The 24,114-nt window shown below is 38.4% G+C and overlaps 3 protein-coding genes and 4 non-coding genes across 10 annotated transcripts; 4 read left to right on the forward strand and 3 right to left on the reverse strand.

The window, feature by feature from the left end:
* The first annotated feature begins 113 nt into the window (after positions 1-113).
* LOC112172489 (protein BASIC PENTACYSTEINE6) lies at positions 114-2,691 on the forward strand. 4 transcript variants are annotated; one of them, XM_024309849.2, is made up of 3 exons: positions 114-306; positions 1,193-1,264; positions 1,351-2,691. In XM_024309849.2, the coding sequence occupies exons 1-3, from the start codon at positions 196-198 to the stop codon at positions 2,305-2,307; spliced, it is 1,140 nt and encodes a 379-aa protein (XP_024165617.1). In that variant the 5' UTR covers positions 114-195; the 3' UTR covers positions 2,308-2,691. The 4 variants fall into 4 exon arrangements, with proteins under 4 accessions (XP_024165617.1, XP_024165618.1, XP_024165619.1 ...); XM_024309850.2 differs by having other exon boundaries at positions 151-306; positions 1,089-1,264; XM_024309851.2 differs by having other exon boundaries at positions 158-306; positions 980-1,264.
* Positions 2,692-3,016: 325 nt separating this feature from the next.
* On the reverse strand, positions 3,017-3,119 carry LOC112174894. The gene has a single exon (XR_002926206.1). It is a non-coding gene; the product is annotated as a small nucleolar RNA Z103 (small nucleolar RNA).
* Positions 3,120-3,203: 84 nt separating this feature from the next.
* Positions 3,204-3,285, reverse strand: LOC112174897. Its single transcript, XR_002926209.1, has one exon. It is a non-coding gene; the product is annotated as a small nucleolar RNA R38 (small nucleolar RNA).
* A 51-nt stretch (positions 3,286-3,336) lies between these two features.
* LOC112174924 lies at positions 3,337-3,426 on the reverse strand. The gene has a single exon (XR_002926235.1). It is a non-coding gene; the product is annotated as a small nucleolar RNA snoR20a (small nucleolar RNA).
* A 469-nt stretch (positions 3,427-3,895) lies between these two features.
* TRNAV-UAC lies at positions 3,896-3,968 on the forward strand. Its single transcript has one exon. It is a non-coding gene; the product is annotated as a tRNA-Val (tRNA).
* A 990-nt stretch (positions 3,969-4,958) lies between these two features.
* Positions 4,959-8,568, forward strand: LOC112169617 (bZIP transcription factor 29). Its single transcript, XM_024306673.2, has 5 exons — positions 4,959-5,093; positions 5,217-6,385; positions 6,473-6,605; positions 6,711-6,795; positions 8,042-8,568. The coding sequence occupies exons 2-5, from the start codon at positions 5,244-5,246 to the stop codon at positions 8,305-8,307; spliced, it is 1,626 nt and encodes a 541-aa protein (XP_024162441.1). The 5' UTR covers positions 4,959-5,093; positions 5,217-5,243; the 3' UTR covers positions 8,308-8,568.
* Positions 8,569-9,162: 594 nt separating this feature from the next.
* Positions 9,163-13,927, forward strand: LOC112169618 (protein RCC2 homolog). Its single transcript, XM_024306674.2, has 16 exons — positions 9,163-9,666; positions 9,764-9,825; positions 9,935-10,002; positions 10,153-10,274; positions 10,540-10,645; positions 10,746-10,797; positions 11,015-11,132; positions 11,229-11,259; positions 11,359-11,382; positions 11,533-11,657; positions 12,168-12,249; positions 12,545-12,667; positions 12,751-12,804; positions 12,909-12,978; positions 13,103-13,136; positions 13,345-13,927. Exons 1-16 carry the CDS (start codon positions 9,468-9,470, stop codon positions 13,677-13,679), a joined length of 1,605 nt encoding a protein of 534 aa, XP_024162442.1. The 5' UTR covers positions 9,163-9,467; the 3' UTR covers positions 13,680-13,927.
* The last annotated feature ends 10,187 nt before the right edge of the window (positions 13,928-24,114 follow it).

Here is a 24,114-nt window from a genome sequence, read left to right on the forward strand (position 1 = left end):
TTCCGTCGTCGTGAAGTAAAAGCCCGCCCAGTAACTAGTTCAATTTAACCACCAGATCAAAGAGGGCAGTGGAGTATAAAAAACGGGAAAGAATAGTAACGAGGAAAAAAAGATGTCAAAGACAGAGACAGGTAAAACCCCACCCACACACCACTACAAGTCTACATCTACATCATCCTCCTCCTCAGGTCTGATATGAGAAGAGCACAAAAAGTAGAAAATTCTTCTTCTTCTTCTTCTACCCGACCGGTACTCTTCCACGGCGTTTCCTCGTCTTCTCAAATCAGGGTTTCCCTCAGCTCTCTGGTAAGTGTTCCGATTTCCTTCTACCTCCCTCTTCTTCCATGGCGGACTCCGAGCATTTCTTGATTACGTATCAGTCTCTCGATTATATGACCACAATCGGTCTTGGTTTGTATGTGGTTTTAGGGGTTGGTTTTGGAATTGGTTTGGTGTTGGTCAAAATTTGAGTTTGGTGGCGGTTGTTGCTTTAGTGTTACTGTGGACGGGATTGGAGATTTTGGATTTTAGGGTTTAGTTGTGCTTGTTTTGAAGCTTATGTGGCTTTTATGGATTTTGATTGTTTGATCTTAGCTCCCTAGTAAGAATCTGTTTTATGTTCAGAACTGGTTTTTGTGTTTGACCGACCATACACGAAGAAGTCAAATTTTAAGTCCTGTCTTCGGGATAGTTAAAGCCATGCTTTGGGAGAACTGGTTTAGTACATTTATACGTAAATGATAAGAGTGTGTGTGATTCATTAAGATATAAGTGATTATTAGTTTTGAAGAACAGAGGATATTGATTTGTACTTGATTCTCTGGCTGTTAGATCAGAATAGGTTCAGTTTTGTTGTCGATTTATGTAATGTGATTTATGTAATGTAACTATAGTCCGTTAGCTTATGTCAAGTTTACAGATCACAGAATTTACCATGTTTTGTAAATTTGTAATGCAACTATAGTCTTTCTTTGATCAGGGTATAGTCTCACTTCTGAGTCTCCTGTATATTGTTTATTTGCGACCATTGCTCTACTACCGCCTGAAATCTGAACCTTTTTCTTTTTCCCCTCGATGGATACTGCAAGATGTGCAGCCCGAATATCAGTTTGATGTTTAACCAGCTGAGCAATTATATTTCGGTGGAGGTGTGACGTAATTATCTGCAATTGTTGTTCTTTGCTGATCTCAGATGGATGATGGTGGGCATCGTGAAAATGGAAGACTCAAAGCAGAACAGCAGTATAAAGCAGCTCAGGGTCAGGTATGTAGAAGCAATTTTCAATAGACGTGAACTACTCTTTCAATACCCCTGTGAAATCTAACACTTCCTCTCATTTTTTGTTTAAGTGGTTGATGCAACATCAACCACATCAACCATCGATGAAACAGATAATGGCCATAATGGCCGAGAGAGATGCAGCCATTCAAGAAAGAAATTTGGCCTTCTCTGAGAAGAAGACTGCCCTTGCAGAGCGAGACATGGCATTCCTGCAGCGAGATGCAGCAATTGCAGAACGAAATAATGCCATAATTGAACGAGACAATGCCATTGCAACACTTCAGTACCGGGAAAACTCCTCCTTAACCAGTGGCAATGTATCTTCATGTCCACCAGGATGCCAAATTTCACGTGGGATCAAACATATGCACAACCCGCAGCAGCATGTACATCACCTACCCCACATGAATGAAGCTTCATATGGTACAAGGGAGATGCACACAAACGATTCCCTGCCACTACCACCAGATCCTCCCACAGCTCCCAAGTCTAGGCAGACCAAACGACCCAAGGAGCCCAAGACAATGCCCCCAAACAAAAAACCTGTGAAATCTCCAAGGAAGGTCAAGAGGGAGAGCGAGGACTTGAACAAGATGACGTTTGACAGATTGCATGAGTGGAAGGGTGGTCAGGAAATGTGCGGTGGTGCTGAAGATCTTAACAAACAGTTAGTTGTGTCAAAGTCTGATTGGAAATGTCAGGACCTGGGCTTGAACCAGGTTGCATACGATGACTCCACCATGCCAGCACCGGTGTGCTCCTGCACTGGTGTTCTGAGGCAATGCTACAAGTGGGGAAACGGGGGTTGGCAATCCTCGTGTTGCACTACTACAATGTCAATATACCCACTGCCAGCAGTGCCCAATAAACGACATGCAAGAGTGGGTGGCCGGAAGATGAGCGGAAGTGCTTTCAACAAGTTAATTAGTCGACTGGCAGCTGAAGGCCATGATCTGTCGAATCCAGTTGACCTCAAGGACAACTGGGCCAAGCATGGAACAAATCGCTACATTACGATCAAGTAGACTTGGGAGCGGTTTTAAACTGGGTAGAGATACAGACAGGTAGGAGAAGGGCACATAGGTGTTCATGCAATTCAAAATTTGTTTTCAGCTTGGTTGTTGGGGCGGTAAGGAATTGATAAAGAGGCAGTTGAAGTTGTTGGGTTTGGGAATTCCAATGTACTTGGGGATATATCATAATCCAAGTTCAAATGCAGCTATAAACAGGCTGCTTCTCTTGGTCCTTTTTCTGGTACATTAGTAGGTGGATGCTTAATGTGAAATTTCTGTAATTCCATCCGGGTAGGCTCAAATCATCTCAGGCTATAGAACTTCATGTATTTGTATCAGGAACATAATCCACAACTGTAAGTTCAATAGTATAAATTTCTTTCACCTTAGTGAGAACTTCTTGTCATTGTTTCATTGAACTAAAAAACCAGGGAGGTTGTATCATCTTGCCAGCACAGATGTCAATCAATTTCATCCTTCCAAGTAAGTAAACTTCTTTTTATCTTTGATTTCTGTTGCTGTAAATTATAAGTTTAATTTGAAGTTCAGAATGTGATGATCGAATTCTTCACATTGATTACCGATTCGCCCGATTATTGCCGCAGTACTCATAAAATGCTTATGCAGTTATGCATCATCTCCTTCATTTCCACAAAAAGCAAGAGAAAATACGCAAAGCAATTTTAGACTAGAAAACCAATGCAAAGCTTGTTGAATGCGGATGGATCAGAAACACCTGGCTTGGTATCTCTGTGTAACACAGAGATGTAAATAGCACAGTTTGTTCAGCTTCGATCATCTGGGGAAATAGTCAACACTTCCATCTCTCACATTGAAATTCAAACTTTGAATAAAAAAAATTGAAAAACCTTTAAAACAAAAAAAGAAAGAAAGAGCTGTAATTTGAGAGTTGGGTCAGATAACAAATTTTCAGCATCCATAGATCAGACAGGGATAACTGTTAATAAAATTGTCTCATCACTCCCAAGGAAGAGAACAGAAATCTAAAATAAAAAAATATAAAAAAAGGGTTAAAGCAGAGCCTCAGACCGTCCTAGTTCATGATAATTTTTTTCAACACAGATACACAGATTCTGTGCTTCTGTTAAGATTTACATAGTCATCACCGGCAAAATCATGAGAAAACATAGAGGAAAAAGCAGATAAAGAATGAGGCATCAGATCTTCCTATCAAACGCATAGAATGAATCACATGCCCGAATCGAAATCCAGGCACTCATCACTAGAAAGTGTTCATCCGTTGGCCTCTATCAACTGGTATAAGTGAAAACCATGAGTGAAATAACAAAGAAAACGAAGAAAACAGAGAAAGATCGAATTGCCAGAGTCGGTATCCTGGCCGGATAGAACGGCGGAGAGTCGACTAGGGTTTTACAGTGCTGCTTTAGTCCAGCTCTTCGGCTTCCTTTTATAGGGTTGGGAGCTTTGATTGGACGGCTGAGATTTACGACTTTCTTTTAAGTGATGGGCTTCGATGAACACTCACTGTATGATTGGGCCTCCAGTTATCAATCCAATCCCTTTGTTTGAAAGGAGATATTCTAGTATTTATACTAAAAAATCACACACGGTGATATGTGTTGCTGTGGTGTAGTGGTTATCACGTTTGCCTTACACGCAAAAGGTCTCCAGTTCGATCCTGGGCAGCAACATTGTTCTTGGTACTTTTTTGTAACAAAAATTATTCTACACATAGCTTTCAGTATTGCACTTTTTTGTGACTTCTTTAGTACGCTTGTTTCCGTTTCAAAAAAAAAGTATGGGTAAACTTGCTTTGAAAGTTTGAACATATACAACCTCTCTTGGCACATGACACCAATAAAAACCTCCAAACACGCAAGGAGTTGTTATTGGGGAAATAAGAACCTACACCAACAACTAGCCACAATCCAAAAAGGTCTGCAAAACCATATCCATCTATATGAAACTGTTTGCTCACTATAATCGATGCACAATGTTTAACTATCGAGGGATATAACATGAGTTTTAGGTGGTTTAGCTATTAGCACAACCTTCAAATTGGCTATCGGTGGTTTTCAAAGTGTCGGAGACAACAAAATAACAAAAGCAAGGCGACCTAAAGGCAAGTGCTCAATGTAGAAATATCGCCAACAAATGTCATGAGCTACGCATACTCTAACATCACCACGATCTCTACCATCAGAACAAGCTTCGAGAGTCGATGTTTAGGATGCCTATGTAAGATCTCAATACACACCATAACTACAAAATACTTATGTCCATTATGTACTCTAACCTTACCACTATGACTACCGTTGGAATAAATTTCCAGAGTCGATGTTGAAAATGCCTTTGTAACATCTCCGTACGCACCAAAACTATAAAATACTTTTACCATTATCATTGTTTATGTTAATGACAATTGAGTTGAACCCCAAATAATAAAAATAACAACGTACACGTAAGTAGAAATTTTGTATTTGAAAATGACTAAACAACATTTTCCGATATGTGGTATGGCAGAATATTCAACTTTAATATCTTAATACAATCACTTGTCCGGAATACAAGCCGGTGATACTGCAAAGAAAAAGACCTGAAAAAACCGCGTATTTTGCAATAATTTCACCAGCCTTGTCTCAACTTCTTCTACTATGCTTTTACTGTCCCTCTGCCAACATTGTATTTGTAGTCAACAACAACTATATTTTTATGACAACCCACCGTGAAATCACCGCCTTTGACAATATTCTGATTACCAATCTTCATTTGACCTTCCACCCCGAGATGCTCCCTTTGATTATATAACCCCCCAGGTACACAACCCCCCTCTCCAAACCCTAAATCTTTCTTGCCCATCTCGGATTCTCTAGGATTTGATTTTGGATTTTGGGGTTTTTGGGTTCAGGGGTTTTGATTCACATTTGCCATGGTTGTAGTGTAGGTTAAAGCTCAGCTATTAGCTAATGGAGGGCAGTGACGAGACGGGTAGGGTTGCGAGACCACAACATCATTTAGACATTCCCAATTTCAGTTCAGGTCAGATAGGTTTACCCATGAGGCAGTTATCGCCGAGCCCGAGTTCCGAGAATTCCAAAAGACTTGGTATCCCTCCTTCCCACCCTAACAACCCCATGAGGCCTCAATTGCCTTCATGGCAAATGGGTTCTCAGAATTTGAGCTCAGGAGGTTCGGCTCATTCAAGGTCTTTGTCTCAGCCATCTTTTTTCTCACTTGATAGTCTGCCTCCTTTGAGTCCTTTGACCTCGTACCGGGAGCCCTCGGCTTCTTCGCTTTCGGACCCGAATTCGGTGGATGTTTCCATGGAGGAGTCTGTGGTGAACTCTCATGCTCAGTCGCTTCGGTCGCCGGTGACTGACAGCAATCCTTTTTGGGCCGGCGACGGGCTTCCTCCGAGGAGGGGACACAGGAGGTCCAACAGTGATGTGCCGTTGGGATTCTCGGCTGTGATTCAGTCGTCGCCGCAGTTGATTCCGATTGGGCGCAGGGCTAGCTTTGATGGGAAGGAGAGTTTGGGGATTGCGAAGCCGGGCCAGCTGGTGAGGCAAGGATCAAATGGGGATGGGAGCAACAATGGTGAAGTAATGGGGGATAGAAAATCGGGCGGGGAGGTTGTGGATGATTTGTTTAGTGCTTATATGAATTTAGAGAACATTGATAAAATGAACGAGGATAAGGATTTGGATAGTAGGGCAAGTGGCTCCAAGACAAATGGGGGTGAGAGTAGTGATAATGAGGTGGAGAGTGGGCTAAATGGGAAGTGGTCAGGTTCTGGTTTTTTGAATGAGAAGAGGGAAGGGGTGAAGAGGACTGCTGGTGGTGATGTTGCGCGCACCGTCCGACACTGTAGGAGTGTTTCAATGGATAGTTACATGGACAATTTGAATTTCGATGAAGAACTGCTGAAGCCTCTACCGCTGGGAAGTCAAGTGGGTCAGCAGTCACCTAGTGCTTCGGTAGATGGGAACTCAGCAAAGTTCAGCATGGAGTTTGGAAGTGGTGAGTTCAATGCAATTGAGCTGAAAAAGATTATGGAAAGTGAAAAGCTTTCGGAGATAGCTGTATCAGATCCTAAACGTGCAAAGAGGTATTGTGTTCTTTTGACTTTTACATGATCTTATTTGCAATGAATGCATGTTTCTGTGAATTTCTCATATCTGATTTGTGCATCCAGGATTTTAGCTAACCGTCAGTCAGCTGCTCGTTCCAAGGAGCGGAAGATGCGATACATTGTAGAATTGGAACACAAAGTGCAAACTCTGCAGACTGAGGCAACCACTTTATCTGCCCAGGTTACTAAGTTGCAGGTTGGTAATAGGGGTTTTTCAGATGCTAAACTATACCTCTTCACTTTTTCAAATTAATCTTCATTGTATGAGAAACTGACTCTACTTTAATGCATTGTTGTGCAGAGGGACTCTATGGGTCTTACAAGTGAGAACAATGAGTTGAAATTTCGTCTTCAAGCCTTGGAGCAACAGGCGCAACTTAAAGATGGTACTATGCCTTTTCTTGAACCCTGCATTTGTCTGTTTATAACAATAATGATTATCTCTGCCATATAAACTATAATATCTTCGTTGAATGATGGTCAACCAACTGTTTCAAGTTCAGAATTCATACAGAGCTATATTCTGAACCATATTTCTAGTTTGGTCGCATCTAGTGCTAGGTTTGGCTAAAGTGAGGTTCCTTTGTGCTTATCCCTAGCTTTAATGATGATGTTTGGAAAGTGAAAACCATTAAACTTTAGAGTTTACCTAACAATAGATGTGCTTGATTGACAACTCTTCTTGTTGTATCTTTACATATAAAATTGACCTTGTCCAAGCCTTCTATGATTTCTACCCCTCGTGTCATGATGGTTCACTTCCTTGATTATAGATTCTATCGGTTCAGGAAAAACCTATCCTCTCAGTCAGTTTTAGCATTTACAACTGTGCTGCTGTATGTTGTGGAAAAAAAGAGGTGCAGCTGGAACCCATCTGTCCTTTGCTTTTCATTATTTAAACATACATATACCGATTTGAATTAATTGAGTAGGCTTTTATTCCCCAAGCATGATCAACTAAAAGTCTTCGTATCCTGTGGACACCTTAACTGACTAGGACTTTTTTGGCCAAAAGAAAGGACAAAAAGGACTGCAGAAACTTCTATACTCCGTCAAAAACAAGTTGAAGAAAACAGTATAATCCTTATACCAAGATAGTCTTTGACAATTCTAAATAAAGGTGCTGCATTTACATACTAATATTCCCCCATGCTTACCATGAATTTTCTAGGATATAGTAAGAGCAATTTCCTCTTAGACATTAAATGAATAAATTCACTTTAAGACAGTAAGTCCAAGAGATTTTTCACTTACTCGATATATCCTTTCAATCATGTAGTCATAAAGTTGAAGTTTTTATGGTAAAATAATGTCCAAATGATTTGAAGGTATTGACCTTGATCAACACTTTCAGACCAAAAGAAGAGACCTGATCCCTCCCTCCTCCAGTTTCAAAGACATTGATTTTTCGTTGTCATATTTTGCTCCATGATTTTCTTATTGTTGAGTTGCCTATATGTAAAAATCTGTGGAGTACTGAAGTTAGATTAATAATTGGGTCCTCTGTATCAATATTTATACGAATATCTGGTGCTGAATATCCTGGCACATATGGAGATCGATTCCCATATCCTTGCTAAAGAATTATATCTGAATTAACTCTGTCTGCCTCTTTTGGTCTTGATGTTGCAGCTTTAAACGAGGCCTTGACTGGAGAGGTCCAGCGACTTAGAATTTCTGCTGCGGAACTCGGAGGAGAAGGCAACCTGTCAAACCGCATGTCCCAGCAGCTTTCAATTAATCAACAAATGCTCCAACTACAGCAACTCAACCTCTACCAGATGCAGCAGCAGCCGCAGCAGCAAACTCAACAACAGATAATGCAGCAGCCACAGCAAAATCAACTACCTTCCCATCAGCAGAATGGCAATGCTGCTAAGCATGAGTCAATGCAATAGCCGGGTTCAGATGTCGGCATGTGTCATTCGAAGGTTAATGATGGCTAAATTCGTTTCTAATATCAGTAGTATGAGTCAATATAATTGTCCAAATTTATCGACATATTTATGTATTGTAATTAAATTTACTTGAAAGGTAAGAACATTTTTTGGTTTATTGGGTTGGCTATTGTGTTGAAAGTTTTACAAGGGAAAACATCAAGCCATGGAGAAGTGTCATGTAGATTTTGTTTGGGGATTTCCGATTGACTGTTTTTATTATCAATGTTCTTGACAGATACTATGGAGGATTTAGATTGAACTTTAAACATGGCCTCATGTTCATGTCAAGCTTCACTTAATCCAGCCACAGAAACCATCCTTTAAAAAGTAAAATCGCATACTTTGTGCTCTTATCATATCAGTGGGAAAATATACATTGAATTCAAACCAGCGGTTCATATAAACGTCGACCGAAGTAAAAACCACAACGGGTAGGCGCATTCAGTAATGGCATTCGTGGCTTTTCTTTGTAATATTCTTATAATTTTATTTGCTCAGTAAAATATTTTACAGAAAAATAAAAAAGTTAAAAATGGAAAATCCTTACCCGATGTAGCCATATCACTTTATAATATTCGTGTGATTATTGCTTTACCAAATAGTGACAAGCTCGCAGGAGACTTTTTGAAAGTAAAAAGTAGAGAAAATAGCTGGACTATATTTGACCAAAAATCTAGAAAAGCCAGAAAGAGAAGGAGAGATGGGGAAATAAAGCAGCAAAAATGTATTGATTTATCTACATGGCGTTTTCGTTTCCTTTTTCTTTTCATTATCCCACTTTATAATTTCCCTTTTATTAGTTTATATTTAATTCGGTCCCTGTTCTCGTGAAACCCAACCAAATCCGTCCTTTTAATATTTCATTTTCCCACTTGAATTTTAGGGTTTCATTTCATTCTCTCCCATCTTCATCGTTTTCGTCCAGACTCCGAAACCCTAATTCGCTCCCGATCTCTCTCTCTCTCTCTTCAAACTAGCCGTTACCTTCTTTTCCCGCCAATCCCATTCCCATCCAAACCGTTCACTGGGCCCGCTTTTGAAAACTAGCCGTTAGATCCGCCGCTCCGGTGTCTGTAAAATTGAGTTTGACCGTCGGCCTTGCCGGAGTTTGACCTGCAATGTCTGCGGTCGAGGCGGAGAAGAAGGTGGAGGACGGGACTAACAAGGCTGAGAAATCGGGAGAGCTTTTGTTCTGCGGCGGCACTTCTTGGGATATACTTGGCCGCCGCAAAGGCGCCGTGGAAGGGAACCTGGTCTCTCCGACTCGCCTCCGGCCTCTAGTCGGCATTAGTATCCGGTACATCGCCTCCGGTTGCGGTAACGATCTCTGTCACTGTGGTGGTTTTGGTTGGTGGTTGATTTTGGATTGGATATGATGATTGTGTTGATTTTGGTTGTTTGAATGTGGTTTTAGCTTCGTGTCATTGTGTGGCATTGGATGTGGAAGGGCGGTGCTATACTTGGGGACGAAATGAGGCATGATTGAATTTCAATTTGGATTCATTTGTTTGATGAGTGTAGTACATTTCTCGATTTCGTAGCTTTTAGTGGTGTTTATATTCATGCATGAAGTTATGGTGTGCAGAAGGGGCAGCTGGGTCATGGAGATAAACTTCAGCGTGATAGGCCGACTGTAGTGTCTGAACTTTCAAAGTATGTTTCTGGTGAAATGAATTGGAATGACTGGTCCCAAGTTTGTTTTGTGGGTTATAGTAATAGGACGCTTTGATATATACTGCTCTATTGTGAATTGTGATTATTTTGCTTGGAGAATCTTCAGTAATTCTTGATATTTATGTGTAGGTACAAAATTGTTGGAGCTGGATCAGGGAAGAGTCATACTGTAGTGGTTACGGAGGACGGCCATTCTCTGGCCTTTGGCTGGAATAAGCACGGACAGCTGGGTTCAGGCTCGGTAAAAAATGGTATGTTCTTCTCTGTAAAGTTGGTTTGATGAAATCTTATGATCTTGCAACAAGAATCTGATGATAATTTGTTTGCTGCACTTGGATGAATATAATGTGTCAGAAGATGAACAACAGAGTGACCCTTATAACAGGATAAATGCTTGAACACGCTTTTATTTTCATGGCTCTTAAGTGTACTTAACATAACCTTTTCGATTATTGACAATTTATTTGTCCGTAACTAACAACCTTTGTGGTTACATGTTTCCTTTGTCTTATGTAGAAATTGAGGCATCCCCTGTTCGCTGTCAAGTTTCTGATGTTAAAACGGCTACCTGTGGCGGTGACTTCACTGTTTGGTTATCTTCTGTTGAAGGAGCTTCTATCCTGTATGGTGATGCACTTGAGTTTCTTAATATGTCAATTAATTGGTCGGTCTCAATCTAGTATGATTACTGGCTGAATCACAAACTGTATCTTGGTTTCCAGAACTGCAGGTCTTCCACAGTATGGGCAACTCGGCCATGGAACAGATAATGAGGTATTTTTATTGTGTTGTGCTCTTTACATATCTATTCTATACTCCGTATTATCTTTGGACAATGCTGCCTTTCATGGATATACCCTGCCTTTTGTTTTATTAAGTTAACTGGCGACAAAGTTATTAACTGTATAGCCCTTCTCCGTTAGTGTTATTAATTTAACAGATGATATGCTTTTGATGTTAAGTTTGAGATAAATGCTGGATTTTCTTGCAGTATAACACTAAAGACAGCTCAGTGAGGCTTGCTTATGAAGCTCAACCACGCCCTAAAGCAATAGCTTCTCTAGCTGGGGAAACCATTGTGAAAGTCGCTTGTGGAACAAACCATACAGGTCATTATGATGCCTGCCCTATTGCTCTGTTTGCTCCTCTGTGATTTTGTTATTGTGCATTCCTTGTTTAATTATTTAGTTTGTTTGTTAATACAGTGGCAGTGGATGAAAAGGGCTATGTATATACGTAAGTGTTTCTATATGGCATGACCTTTTACTCCAAATTTGAAGCATTATGATACTATCATGGATCTCTAACTTGCAATTATTTATGTTCTTACTTTAGGTGGGGCTTTGGTGGTTATGGAAGGTTGGTACTTAATATAGCAGATTGGCCATTCTGATGATAAGTGTTGTTGACTACCATCATCACAATTTGTAATTAAAATATGATGAATTGGACTATGCCTATATCATCACTTCTTTGTTGTCAATTGTTTTTTTTTTTTTGCTCTTATAGGCTTGGACATAGAGAGCAGAAGGATGAGTGGGCTCCTCGTCGTGTTGATGTTTTCCAGAGGCAAAATATTCTGCCTCCTAATGCAGTTATATCAGCTGGCTCAATGAACTCGGCATGTACTGCAGGTACCCAATTACTGTTGGACCAAGTCTCTTTTACTCATCGGTTCTTGTTTGCTTAAAAATGAAGCCTTCCTTATTCTGTGAAGTGTCTTTGGATCCAGCACTTGGGGTGAAATCATTTGTTCATACATAGTTATTGATTTTCTCTTATCAATTCTCCACACTTGTATGCAACGGTTCTTCTTTGTGTCAATTGCTTGCATAACTTTGTTCCTATGTTAATCATAGTTTTAATAGTGTCTTAGCTAACTTGAGGGTAAGCTTATAACCATCAAGCAAATGCTTTTCACCTAGAATAGTCACATTTTACAAGGTCATAACACCTTTACCTCATGTCAAACAGAAAATTACCTTCGTAGGAGTACCTCTCTTTTTTTTTAGTGCACAAATCTTTAATTGATGATTTATCTTTTTGACGAGAATCAATTTCATTAACTGCTATGAACTCAGACAACCTATCACTTTTACAATATGGTTCTCATGGGTTGAGCATATAATATCTTTGTTTTCCAGGTGGAGGACAGTTGTATATGTGGGGTAAAATTAAAAGCACAGGTGATGACTGGATGTATCCTAAACCACTCATGGATTTAAGGTTCTGCTCTGCTTCTTAGTTATTTCTAAATCAGTAATGCTTTCCCGCTTGCTTTAGTTTGTCATACTGTTTTTTAGAAAAGTTTGTCATACTGTTTTTTCATTGTTTTTCTACTGTGGGTAAGAGATAGACTATTTTGAATTAGCCTAGAAGTTGTTTCTTGCTTGTGATACTGTTTCCAGTGGGGACCCTCTTATCATCTTAGCTTGGATTTTCTTATCCACGAATTGCTAAATTAAGATGTTAAATGCTGTGGCATAATTGCTGAGAAAAATTTCCTCATCTTTGTTGGCAGTGGTTGGAATTTGCGTTGCATGGATTCTGGCGGCATGCACCATTTTGTTGGTGCTGATTCTTCCTGCATAAGTTGGGGCCACGCTCAGTATGGAGAGCTGGGATATGGCCCCAATGGACAGAAGTATGTGATCTCATTTTATGGTACTCTGTTTCTTTAGGTCACTTTTCCCTTCTTAACTCGGGGTTTTAATTTTGGGTTCTTAGGTCTTCTGCGGTACCCAAAAAAGTAGACATTCTTGAGGGTATGCATGTTATTAGGTATGTATTTGGTTTCACGGTATCTTGTCTACATGCCTATTATGTCATACCATAAGCTTCAATTATAACTGCTGGTCATGCTGATGGAGGATTCTTCTCTTTAGTGTTGCATGTGGTCAGAACCATTCCATGGTTATTGTTGACAGGACTAATATTGGGGACCAACTTGATCAGGTAATCTTCTAGTCTCCAAAAAAGTCCTGTTAATTGAGGTCATTTGTTTTTTTTTTGTGCAGCTACTGGAACTTATTATAGATTGTTTATAGCAAAGCTGCTTTCTAACTTTACTTTCTGGCAGCTTGATGTTTATGATGGCAAAGCTTCCTCTGAAGGTATGCTTATTACAATTTTACTCAACCATGGGTGTCTTGTAGTATTCTTGGTATTTTGATGTCGTTGAAGAGTAGAGTTTGTTGCTACAGTTATGGGGTTTTCAAGCTTTGATGTTTGTGGAGTTCATTTTTGCCAAAGAAGAGGAGGTTCAAACTCAGTGAAAGAGTTTAACCTGGTTTCTTATTTTTTGTATTGCTCTTGGTACAGGGAGTGAGGAGCCAGAGAACGAGACTCCAGTAACTAAGCAAGCTCCTAAAAAGAGTGCTGCTAAGGCGTCTAGTAATTCCAAGAGGAAGAAGTCAAAAGAGTCTTCCGAGTCAGAAGATGAAGATGAAGACGAAGACGAAGATGACAATGACAGTGAGGAGAGTGATGATGAACAGGTCAATGGCAAGTATTCTAGGCAACGAGGTGGGAAGGCTTCTGGTAGGGGGCGAGGTAATGGTGCTAAACGTGGACGTGGCCGCCCTCCTTCAGCAAGTAAAAGCCCAAAGCCTGCAGCAGGGAAGGCCGGTAAGAGAGGAAGGCCTCGCAAGTCATAAGCTGCAATTTTTCCAGTCCACAAATCGGAAATTTTGTTCTCTGAATGTAGAGAAGTGTACTCTATTACATTGTGGCTGCTCTATATGCGCCCTTTTCAATTGTTTGCGTTTCATGTACTTTTCAATTGACGATTACAATACTGGACTACACTCCATTTTTTAAAATCCGGCTGAAGCGAAAGAATGTGAGTGTTAGCTTGTACCAAATTTTCAGTAAATTAATTCTCATTTTTCATGTTCCGACGAAATGGCAGTTTTGATTTTGACACCATAGAACACAGGGACCAGGGAATGAATGGTTTCAGCTTGAGATTTACGTTCTGGTCTAGAATTTTCTGTCAGAGGGACCAGAAAGCACTCGTATTTGCTTCTAAAGTCAAGGAAAGTTGTGAGGGTGTGTGTGTGACCATGCTAGCATCAATAGCTTTCAACGTGTTACTGAATACTGTCCTCACCTTACTCCATAGTCCATACAAGCATGCTTGTTGGAATAAGATTAAAGCCAGACGAGCCTAACAGGCCCCATCTTTTATGATCATTGCAACTTTGTGTCCATATGAGAGGAAACATAAAATGAAATAGTTGTGACCGGAAGAGGAGGAGCTGTGAAATATTCTTCATGTCCAAACTAGCATCTCGTAAAGCTCTTTGCTTCCCTAATTTTTTTTTTGAGTCTTCCATAATTTTTGCTAAATAGACAAAATGAAATAAAATAATTATGCATCATTCTCCAGTCGATGACAGCTTTAGATATATCCAACTATCTTCATATAGAAATATGGAAAAACGAGTTTGTGCACCATATATACCATAAATTAGAATAATGACATCACATTATAAGAGGATACTTCAACGTTACAATTATGAAAATGAACGATTGATTATAAAAGTGTCATTTATATTGATACTTTCAGAACAGCCTACTTTCTTTTTAGAGTATATTTTTGGTGAAGTTTTACTAGCAAATTAGAAAAATGACATTTGAATACTAGTATTTGGGATGGTAATTAAACATCAGAAATACGTACGTGAATAATTTAGTAAGTTTTAGTGAAAAATACTTTGAAAAATTCTGCCATAAAATACGGAAACAGCAAATTATAAAATTCAATACGTACGTATTTAAAACAAAATGTAATGAAAAATAAGGACGTATAATACTTGGTTTATATTTGTCATTTCCAGTACTTATATGTAGTTACATGACTTCTAAAACATAAATTTTAAAGAAATTTTAAGGTGAATCATAGTTTTTTTTCAAATATTACCATTTGGATATACAAAATTTCAACCCGTCTAAGTTATTTAATAAATGAAAAGTGTAAATAATAATTTTTTTAAATGTTTATTACTATTAATTGTATGATCTTTTAATTATAAAAGTTTAAAATGGAAAATTAAACTTGAAGTTGACTTTTTGTTAAAAATAAAATCAAATTTGGTTTTTTTTTAATTAAAAAATTAAAAAATAATACATATTCGTGAATAATTTTGCTGACTTTTTTTTTTAGAATAAATGTCAACTCCATTAATAATAAGAAAGATTACAAAAGACAGATGTAGAAACTACATCATAAATGAAAGATACGAAAATAAAGCAATGAACATAAAACCTAACAAAGATACGATTGGATACAAAAATGCATCTGAGGACGCATCGTGTGTAAACCGTGCTATGTGAAAAGTTACTAATAGTATGACCAACCATAACAGGGTAATCTTCTATCAAAGTAACCGGTGGTATGACCGACCAAGCAGATTCCTCGTACATCTTACGTCGAAAATAGAACAATTTTGCACCTATGTTACTGATAGTGTGATTGCCCACGAAAGGGCAATCTTCTAACAATGTAACTGGTGATGTGACCATCCAAACATCTTCCAAGTAAAAAATACGCCAAACAGAGATCAATCTTCCACTAAAGTGACCTATGAACCAAAAAGATGAAAACCAAAAGACAATCAACCTCAAAACCCATATCCAGGCCCAGTGCCAAGCCCAAATCCAGACCCGGCCCCTGACCCAGATCCAGGCCCAGCCCCAGATCCGACCCGGATCCCAAATCCGGATCTTCAGACCAATCTGCACCACGCCGTCGCTCAGCATCTTCAGCCTAGGAAAGTTGCGGCCTATCTGCTCAGCATCCGGCGCTCTGTCGCCCGTCCCACGCCGTACGTCGCCCAACGTCACCCATATCAACCTTCCAAACGCGAATCCAGATCCGCCATACGCCACCAAGACTCGCCTCCATCGTACGACACTCGTCCACCACCAGAACTGAAAAGCGATTCCACCATCCGATCCTCCAATGGCCTCGAGAATCACGATAGTAACTTCGGCGCATGGAAGAGAAACGAGGCAAGCAACCATCGCCGCTACGCCAGATCCCTACCGCACCACCGGAGTCACCCAAATCCTCCATATTCATGGAGGAAGATTCAGAAGCAAACCGCATGGGCAGCCACTCTCTCCCCTAGCAGAGCGCTAGGTGACCTTATGTTTTTGCTGCAAAGTTCTCTTTATGTAATAATGTACGTTAGTTGTTGGTTCATATAGGGTTAGAATCTTTAAGAATAATTTTAAAAGGGGTGTTCTTTTTTAGAAATTCGTTAGTTCGATTAGCAAATTAACTAATTAGAATATTGTGTTCGCAAAACGGTACTTCAACATTACAGTTACAAAAGTAAACGATTGATTATATTGATATTTTAAGAACAACGTGCTTTCTTTTGGTTTATTTTTAGGAGAAGTTTTAAATACACGCCCCTAATTACTTAATACACACTTCTTACTCAATACACCTACCATTTAATTACCGGTGCGGCTATTGTCACCCTACAATTTTCTTAGTTTACCCTACAAACATTTGAATTATGAAAGACTATATTACCCAACTGCAAAATCACTAATGAGTACACTAATTTTCTAAAATACAAATCTGTAGGGAAAACGAAGTACATAACTAATTAATTGCATACAGAGACTACTTTTGTGCATCTAGCAAATCTTCTGGAGTAGTATTGATGGAGGATTCAAGCTATTTCGATGTATTTAATGTCAAATGAGTGACCTAGTTCTATGTACCGCTGTGGGTACTAACACATCTTCTTGTCTGTCTCGATGGCAGCGGAAGGGTATGCAATGACCATTCTGGCTTTTGATCAATATATTGGCTCTGCCTTCCTTCAAAAAAAAAATTTCTCATTGGATAACATCAATCTTCATCTTCTCCACCCAAATTAAAATTTATTACTATTTTTTTGTCTTTTTGTTGCTTCCTCAACATTAATTCGTTATTCAATTCACAAAACTATTAGTGTTAATTTCATCAAAATTTTTGCAATACCCTTTGTGAACACTGAAAGTGTAAATTTAAAACACAAAAAAAAAAAATCAATCCCTTCTTCATTGCTCATAGTTGTTAACTTACTCATCTTTTGACATTGATTGAAATAGACGAACATTGAAATTGAAAAAAAAAATTAAAAAAATGGAAGTAAATCAAATTATGATTTCATTAGGAAACTTTAATATATTTTAGTTTTTCTATTGGTATAAATTAAATGAGAGATTTTCGTTAATTTATTTATATATGTCATATAAGGATATTTCTGGAAATAGAAATGGGTTAGATAAGTAAATTTAATAATCAAAATTAATATGTAGGGTGTAATGAGCATGTAAGGTGAACAAAGAAAATGGTATGTGGAAATAGCCGCACCCTTTAATTACTCATTCTAATATTTTACTAAATACACAACCCAAATTACATAAAATATCTTTAACCTAAAAAACCATGAAATACACTATTATTTAGCTACATTAAGGCTACTATTTAATTTGATTAGTATATATTAACATATTAGTATTTTATAATTGACCATAATTACTTGTGTTAGTTATTGAGAAATCCATAAGGAATTATTATTGTTCCCTTCAAATAGATGCTTAGAAATAGGTTTTGTATTATTTAAGTTCTCAGCCACTAAACACCATATTGATCAAATATAAAATTTTGAGTCGAACATTCAACTAAGACTGTATCAGTAGTTTCTCTACAATGGCAGAACTACGAAATTGTCATTGGAAACAAATTAACAATTACAAAGTTTTATACCTGTAATTTTTTATATTAGATAATAAATTGACTAATCATAACTTTTAGGAAAAAAAGAAAGAGTGGGAGTAAAGCAATTTGTTTTAAAAAACATTTAATGTCATTGATTTTGAAATTCTAAATGATATGGTTTCTCACCCCATTTAATTACAATTTATTTAAGAAAAATTTAAATTAGATGGTTTCTAACTTTATTTTTGTTTTAAATGAGGATGCATGTATAGAAAATTATTGTGTTTTTAATTATAGAATCATATAAGGAAGATATGATTATTATTATTTTTTTTCTTCTAATATATATATGTCTATTTTGGTCATTTAATCTACCTATAAAATCTGATTTGAAATATAAAATAATAGGAATGTGTATTAAGTAGTTTGAGATGTGTATTTAAAATTTCTCTATTTTTAAGTGAAATCTTACTGGCAAATGGCTCGTTATACGAGAGTCTCACCGATCATCCTATGATTGATTTTCAATCATGGCCTTGGAAAAGAGCATTGCATCATTGATATCCTCTTCCTCTCATCGGCGAATAAGCTCTCTCCCTCACACACTCCCATGTGATAGGGCTCCACCAGCCTTTCCCTAAAGAAGACCGTGAGGTAGATAGTCATATGCCGTTGTACCTAAATGGTTATATGCCCACCTCATTTTACCAGCCAATAGTAAACATGTCTAAATGCTATGTGTCTCCTTCGCCTCTCTGATTGTGATCGCTTCTTTTAAGTTTTAATGACCTCCTCCATACCTACTCTAAAGCTAAATCTATGGGGGGAAAACGCAGTTGCGCTATCAAAATTACTCTCAAGGACAGAGACCTCACAACTAATACAAAACTAGTACAGTAATTACAGAATAATTACCTAATGTAAAACTGTAATCTGCAGGATAAGACAGTCCTACATACTACCTGGAGTGTCAGGTACATACCCAGTAATATTCGACGGAAGCTGACTTCACTGTACGGCGAGTCGTTGAAACAGTTTGGAATCCTATCAATTGTTGGGTCCCACACGACAGGGTTCAGGGCAACCCATTTGCAAATGGAGTTGCTCAAACATAACATGGCACGGACACGAATCCTCTCATGAGCATCTTTTTCTCTTAAGCTTTCCTCTAGATTTCGACACGTGGATTAAATGAATCTAATGGTTTACAATTTTTGGTTTATCTTTTCTTTTTTTTTTCTGTCCCCCTGTTTCTTCCTTTCATTCACGACTGCCGAAGTCTCTCTCTCTCTCTCTCTCTCTCTCTCTCTATAGAAACCCATCTTAGATTCAACTCAAACCCATCTCAGCCATGGTCTCGTAATCCATTTTCATCCACTTAGCTGCTTTGGCTCTGCTCTTAATTTTCATCTAAAGACTTTAGGGTTGAGGATTCCCTAGTTTCGACCTTCAAGTCAATATCCCTAAAGCAGGTTTACTAGATTTTTGGGTATAATATATAAAAAGATGAAAACTGAAAATGACCGAGTGAGTTTGAGTTCTTTGATTAATTAACCCCTAGACCCTATGCTATTCTGTATTTGCAAACACATAATTTATTCAGTTCTTTGCCATTGTTCAAATACCATACTTGAGAGTTAACAAACAGTGGCTAGTAATGGGTTAAATCCTTAGAGCCTCAGCTGCAGACTCAGAGTCCTCATTTTCTTTCACTAAGTTTGAGTCCAATATTCCTCTGTATGGAGATACCATGATTGTTAATGGTGTGAGTGAAGAACAGAAGGAAAAGAATTTTGTGTCTAGGTTGTATGATATTCCACCAAAAAGCTTGATCTTCTAAGTTGGTTTAAGCTTTAAGTTGTACCAACATGAGGTCATGAGTAATCATCAATCAACCTGCCAATTTTTTCACTCGATTTTAGAGAGAGGGTAAAGAATTCGAAGCTGTATCTGACATTGAACACCACCAAGCTTTCAAGAAACGCAGAATCTCTAAGGTTGGGTCAGACTAAATGATCCCGAGAGGAGATATAAGTGGTTGCATTACAAGACCATTAGATTGTGCAAAAACTTCAAATGGGGTTGTAGACCATTAGATCAGGGAAGGGAAGGAAAACTGGAAAAGAAGAACAGAAAGTTCAAGAGGAGAGAAAGGGAAGGAAAAGATTAAGGGGAATAAATGGAGGAATCGTATACCATTAGATCTAAAAATTGACACATGTCGTCATCTGGTATAAAGCTTAGGAAGCTCAGGTGCTTAGCTTGGTCAGGAGAGGATCCTCTCCCGACATAACATGACATATGCCTCTTTTCCTTGTGCAAGCAAAATCATTGTGGATTACAGGCTATAGAGTATGGACTCAGAATCCCATGTGCTCACGTGTCGAGATCGCTGGGCACCCACATCGCAAGTCAAGACAAAAGAGGTTCAAGGGTTGGTGACTGGATATTGGCTGGAAAGGAGAAGGTCTTCAGTCGGACGGACGGACGGATTTAGGCTAGGCTTCTCCGACTGACTTATCTTATAGAAAATGTGATTAAATTAAATTTTAATCAGTTGGTTTGATAATAAGCTGTAGATAACTCTCATTTTAAACTTATAAGTATTAAGAATAGCAAGTCTTGCGAATCTATTATTTAATCTATCAATAATAACATACTAAGTTACCATCTCACAAAAAAAATATTAATATTTTATCTGCCGATGTACGTTGATTGTTTGTTATCAATGATAATTCCACATTCTCAAAAAAAAAAAAAAAAAAAAAACATCTATCCGATGTAACATTTTCTTCTAATAACGCCAACGTTACTTACCAAAAGGAAATTAGTCCGTTGTTGTTCTTCCTTCCCCTCCAACCTCTTTAAGTTAAGACACCGTTTTCATTTATTCCCCATTCTAAAAACCTCTCACAAGAAAAAGCCATGGTTGGGTCCCCACAACCCCACCGTTGGATTTATCGTTCTTATATCTCAAGGACGACGTTATTCTCGTGATAATACCACATGAGATTCTTGTCGGGGACCATATATGTTAGGTTCTAATTTTTTAACAATAAAACTTGAGTAATTTGCCTAATCAAAGCTTATCTAAAATGTTTGCTAAGCATCAGGACCTGGATCCAGTCCAACTCACATGCATGCTATGGTGAGGGACCAGTTCCATGTAATGCTGTCCAGCTGATCAAACATATCAAAACCATTTTTTCCAACAAATTTCATAAAATACACAAAAACCCATCAATTTTTTTATTTTTTTTTAACTGAATGATTTATAACATTAAATTAAATGTGACATTAATAATAGGTTAGAATAATAGACGACTACTCCATGAAACAAGATGAGCACTGAGTAATCTATACTAAAACAAAAGACACTTTGCCTTATAAGTAATTTGTTTACTTGTCCTCATATGAAGAAGCCAAACACATCTACAAATGTTCATAGAAGAGCTCTCGTTAGCATAGACATAACAAAAGACAAACCTAAGCAATAAATGAGTTACTACTAATCCACAAGTAAATGAGTTGCTCATAATAATAAACTGCAAATGAGTTAAAGAGAGATAATAAAAATATCAAGTTGAAGTTGGAAAATGTGAACAAGAGTCAAATAGTAATAATTTGATCATCTTTATAAATAAATATATATAAAAAATTAAAAAAAGTTCCATTAAAAGTTATGCACAAGAAGTGTGCAACTATTTTGAACTTCGAAGATGATTAGATGATTTTTCAGATTCAAAAGAAAAACTATAATAAATTTTACATAAAGTTTTCCGTATGTTTGGCGTTGACTTCTCTAAATAAATAAATAAAATCATCTATTTCGTTCTCTCAAAGAAAAATCATCTATTTCGTATTAACAATTTATTTGGCATTTAAACACTATCTAAGATTTTTAATGAGTCAAGGCAGCCGCACTCTCTTTCTCTAACCACGTCTAGGGTTAGGGTTTTTTGCTGTCTGCAACATTCTCTCTCCAACATCAATGCCAATTGATGTAATGGCCGCGCGCCTAGCTGCCTCTCTCACCCTTGCTGAAGGGAAGAGGCCTGTGGATTTGCGTTTATCCAAGGGATTGAGACAACAGGAGACTTTCATGGTGGGAAAGCTACTCACAGCGAGAGACTATACTCGCCGCTCTTTCATGGGGATGTTCTGATCTGCATGGAGGGTGAATGGCACTCTTAGGGTTGAGGAAACAGGTGAAGATGATCGGGTTCTCTTCTCCTTTTCGGATCCGGCTGATAGATCTAGGGTTTGGAAGGGAGGACCATGGGGCTTTAACAGGGCTCCAATTGCAATTGTAGACTATGATGGCGTTGGGCAAATCTCGACTGTACCATTGAAGACGTCGTCTTACTGGATGACGTTATTGGGTGTTCCCCCTGCCTTTCGATCTGAAAGGATTATGCGACTCATAGGTAGTACCTTGGGTGATTTCAAAGAGTATGACAGAACAGCTTTCCGGCAAAGGGTAATGCGTATTAGGGTTGAGATCGAGTATGCTAAGCCTCTATTGTTCAAGCAAAGATTCTGGGTTGAAGATGATGTTCAGTTCCTCGTAAAGTTCAAGTATGACAAAGTTTTTGGGCAGTGTGGGCGTTGTGGATTCGTTACCCATGTCGACCTCCGGTGTTCCGGCTCGGAGTTGGAAGAGGATGAAGAGGAGAGTGCAGGTGTGGTGGCGCAACCGTCTGCACTAGCAGTATTGCGAGATGTGCCAGGGACGAGTTCTACTGCACCTAGGGTTTTGGATACTGGTCAAACCCTAGTTTCAATGCTAAGCTACCTAACACCGTCCTGGAATTCTGTCTTCCTCCAGCAGTGGCAGCAACGCGGAGTGGGAAGCTGCAGGTGCAGATTAGGGAGATCATAGAACCACGACAGCAGGTCGAATCTATTCTTGGCCAACGTCGGGTTAGGACTGATGATGAGGTAACTTTTTCTCCCAAAAAATTGAGATTGAGTTTAGCTATTGGCAAACAGAACTTGGATGCCGTGACTATGTGGCTTTTGGAGGGGCCATCTGAACATGGTAAGCAACAGAAAAGAAAGAGAGGCCGGCCTCTGGGAAGTTTGAATAAATTGCGTTATGGCATGGCGGGAAAAGGAAAAAAGGACAAGAATGAGGGTGACTCGGGAAAGAAGGTTCCAAGCAAGAGAAGGAAGACCAACCTGATGCCGCGGTTGTTAGTTGCTGAGGGGACTGAAGATGGTACCACCTCCAACCCTAAGGGGAAGGAGATGGTGCTTTCTTAGATCTCTATGGTGCCTAGACATCTGGATGCAAGTCTTTTACAGTAGGGATTTTCTCTATGAGCTTTTCTAAGATGTTTCTAGTCTTTGTTTGTACCACAATTGAGTGTTGGCAAATTAGGCTAGATGAATTGATTTTTCCTTAGGAAGCGAGATGTTCTTGCTTAGTTAGGCTTGCTTTCCAGCGAGCGGCCATTTAGACTTTAATGAGTTTAGTATAGGCTTAGATAGGACACCTGGTGTTTGTACCAGGTCTCTTGTGTAAGTGCTTGTTAGACTCTGGCCTGTTTTTCATGGCTTTGATTTCTAATAATATCAAATCCAATTAAAAAAAAAAACAAAAATATTTGGCATTTAATGCTTTATTAACTTGATGTATTTTTTTTTTGATTGGGGATCAACTTGATGTATTGACTTTCAAATTATAAATACACAAATGCGTTATCTCTACTACTATAATTGGAGGCCTTCTTTTGGTGTCAAAGGCTTCACCAAATTTTGAAAGTGCCTATAATACCCTTCAATAACATAATTATCAAATTAAGTTAATAAAATATACATAAATAAAAGAGTAAATTGAAAAAATACCCAAACCATTACTATTTTATGTCTAAAAAATAAATAGTCGATCTATTTTCCATTAACACCACACTATCACCCGCGAGAAACGCGGGCACCTTGCTAGTTATCATAAAACAAGATATATTAACATTATCAAAAAAAAAAAAATACCGTTTCATAATTTGTTATATAAAAAAAATTGAACCTCCAGACATGGTCCATTGTAACGCTGCATGATAGATATCTTACAGGAAGATTGCTTAGAGTTGTAATCTGATGGCGGAAAACTCAATCATTCATGATCATCGTGTTTAGAGGTGATTTGCAATAGAAAAAAACATCATTAGAGGTTGGTCAACTAGCATAAGCTCTATTATTTCCGACCCACCTCTAATCATAATGCTTCCAAGTTCAACTCAACCCCAAATATATGTCAATCATTGCGTAAAAGAACTTAATTAGGAAAGGATTGACGAACCAAGTTATTTGGTTACAGACCAAATGAACTAATAAACCAATCCAATAATCTAACAAACCCAATC

The sequence above is a fragment of the Rosa chinensis genome, chromosome 6, assembly GCF_002994745.2.
Source record: "Rosa chinensis cultivar Old Blush chromosome 6, RchiOBHm-V2, whole genome shotgun sequence".
In the NCBI taxonomy this organism is placed as follows: domain Eukaryota; kingdom Viridiplantae; phylum Streptophyta; class Magnoliopsida; order Rosales; family Rosaceae; genus Rosa; species Rosa chinensis.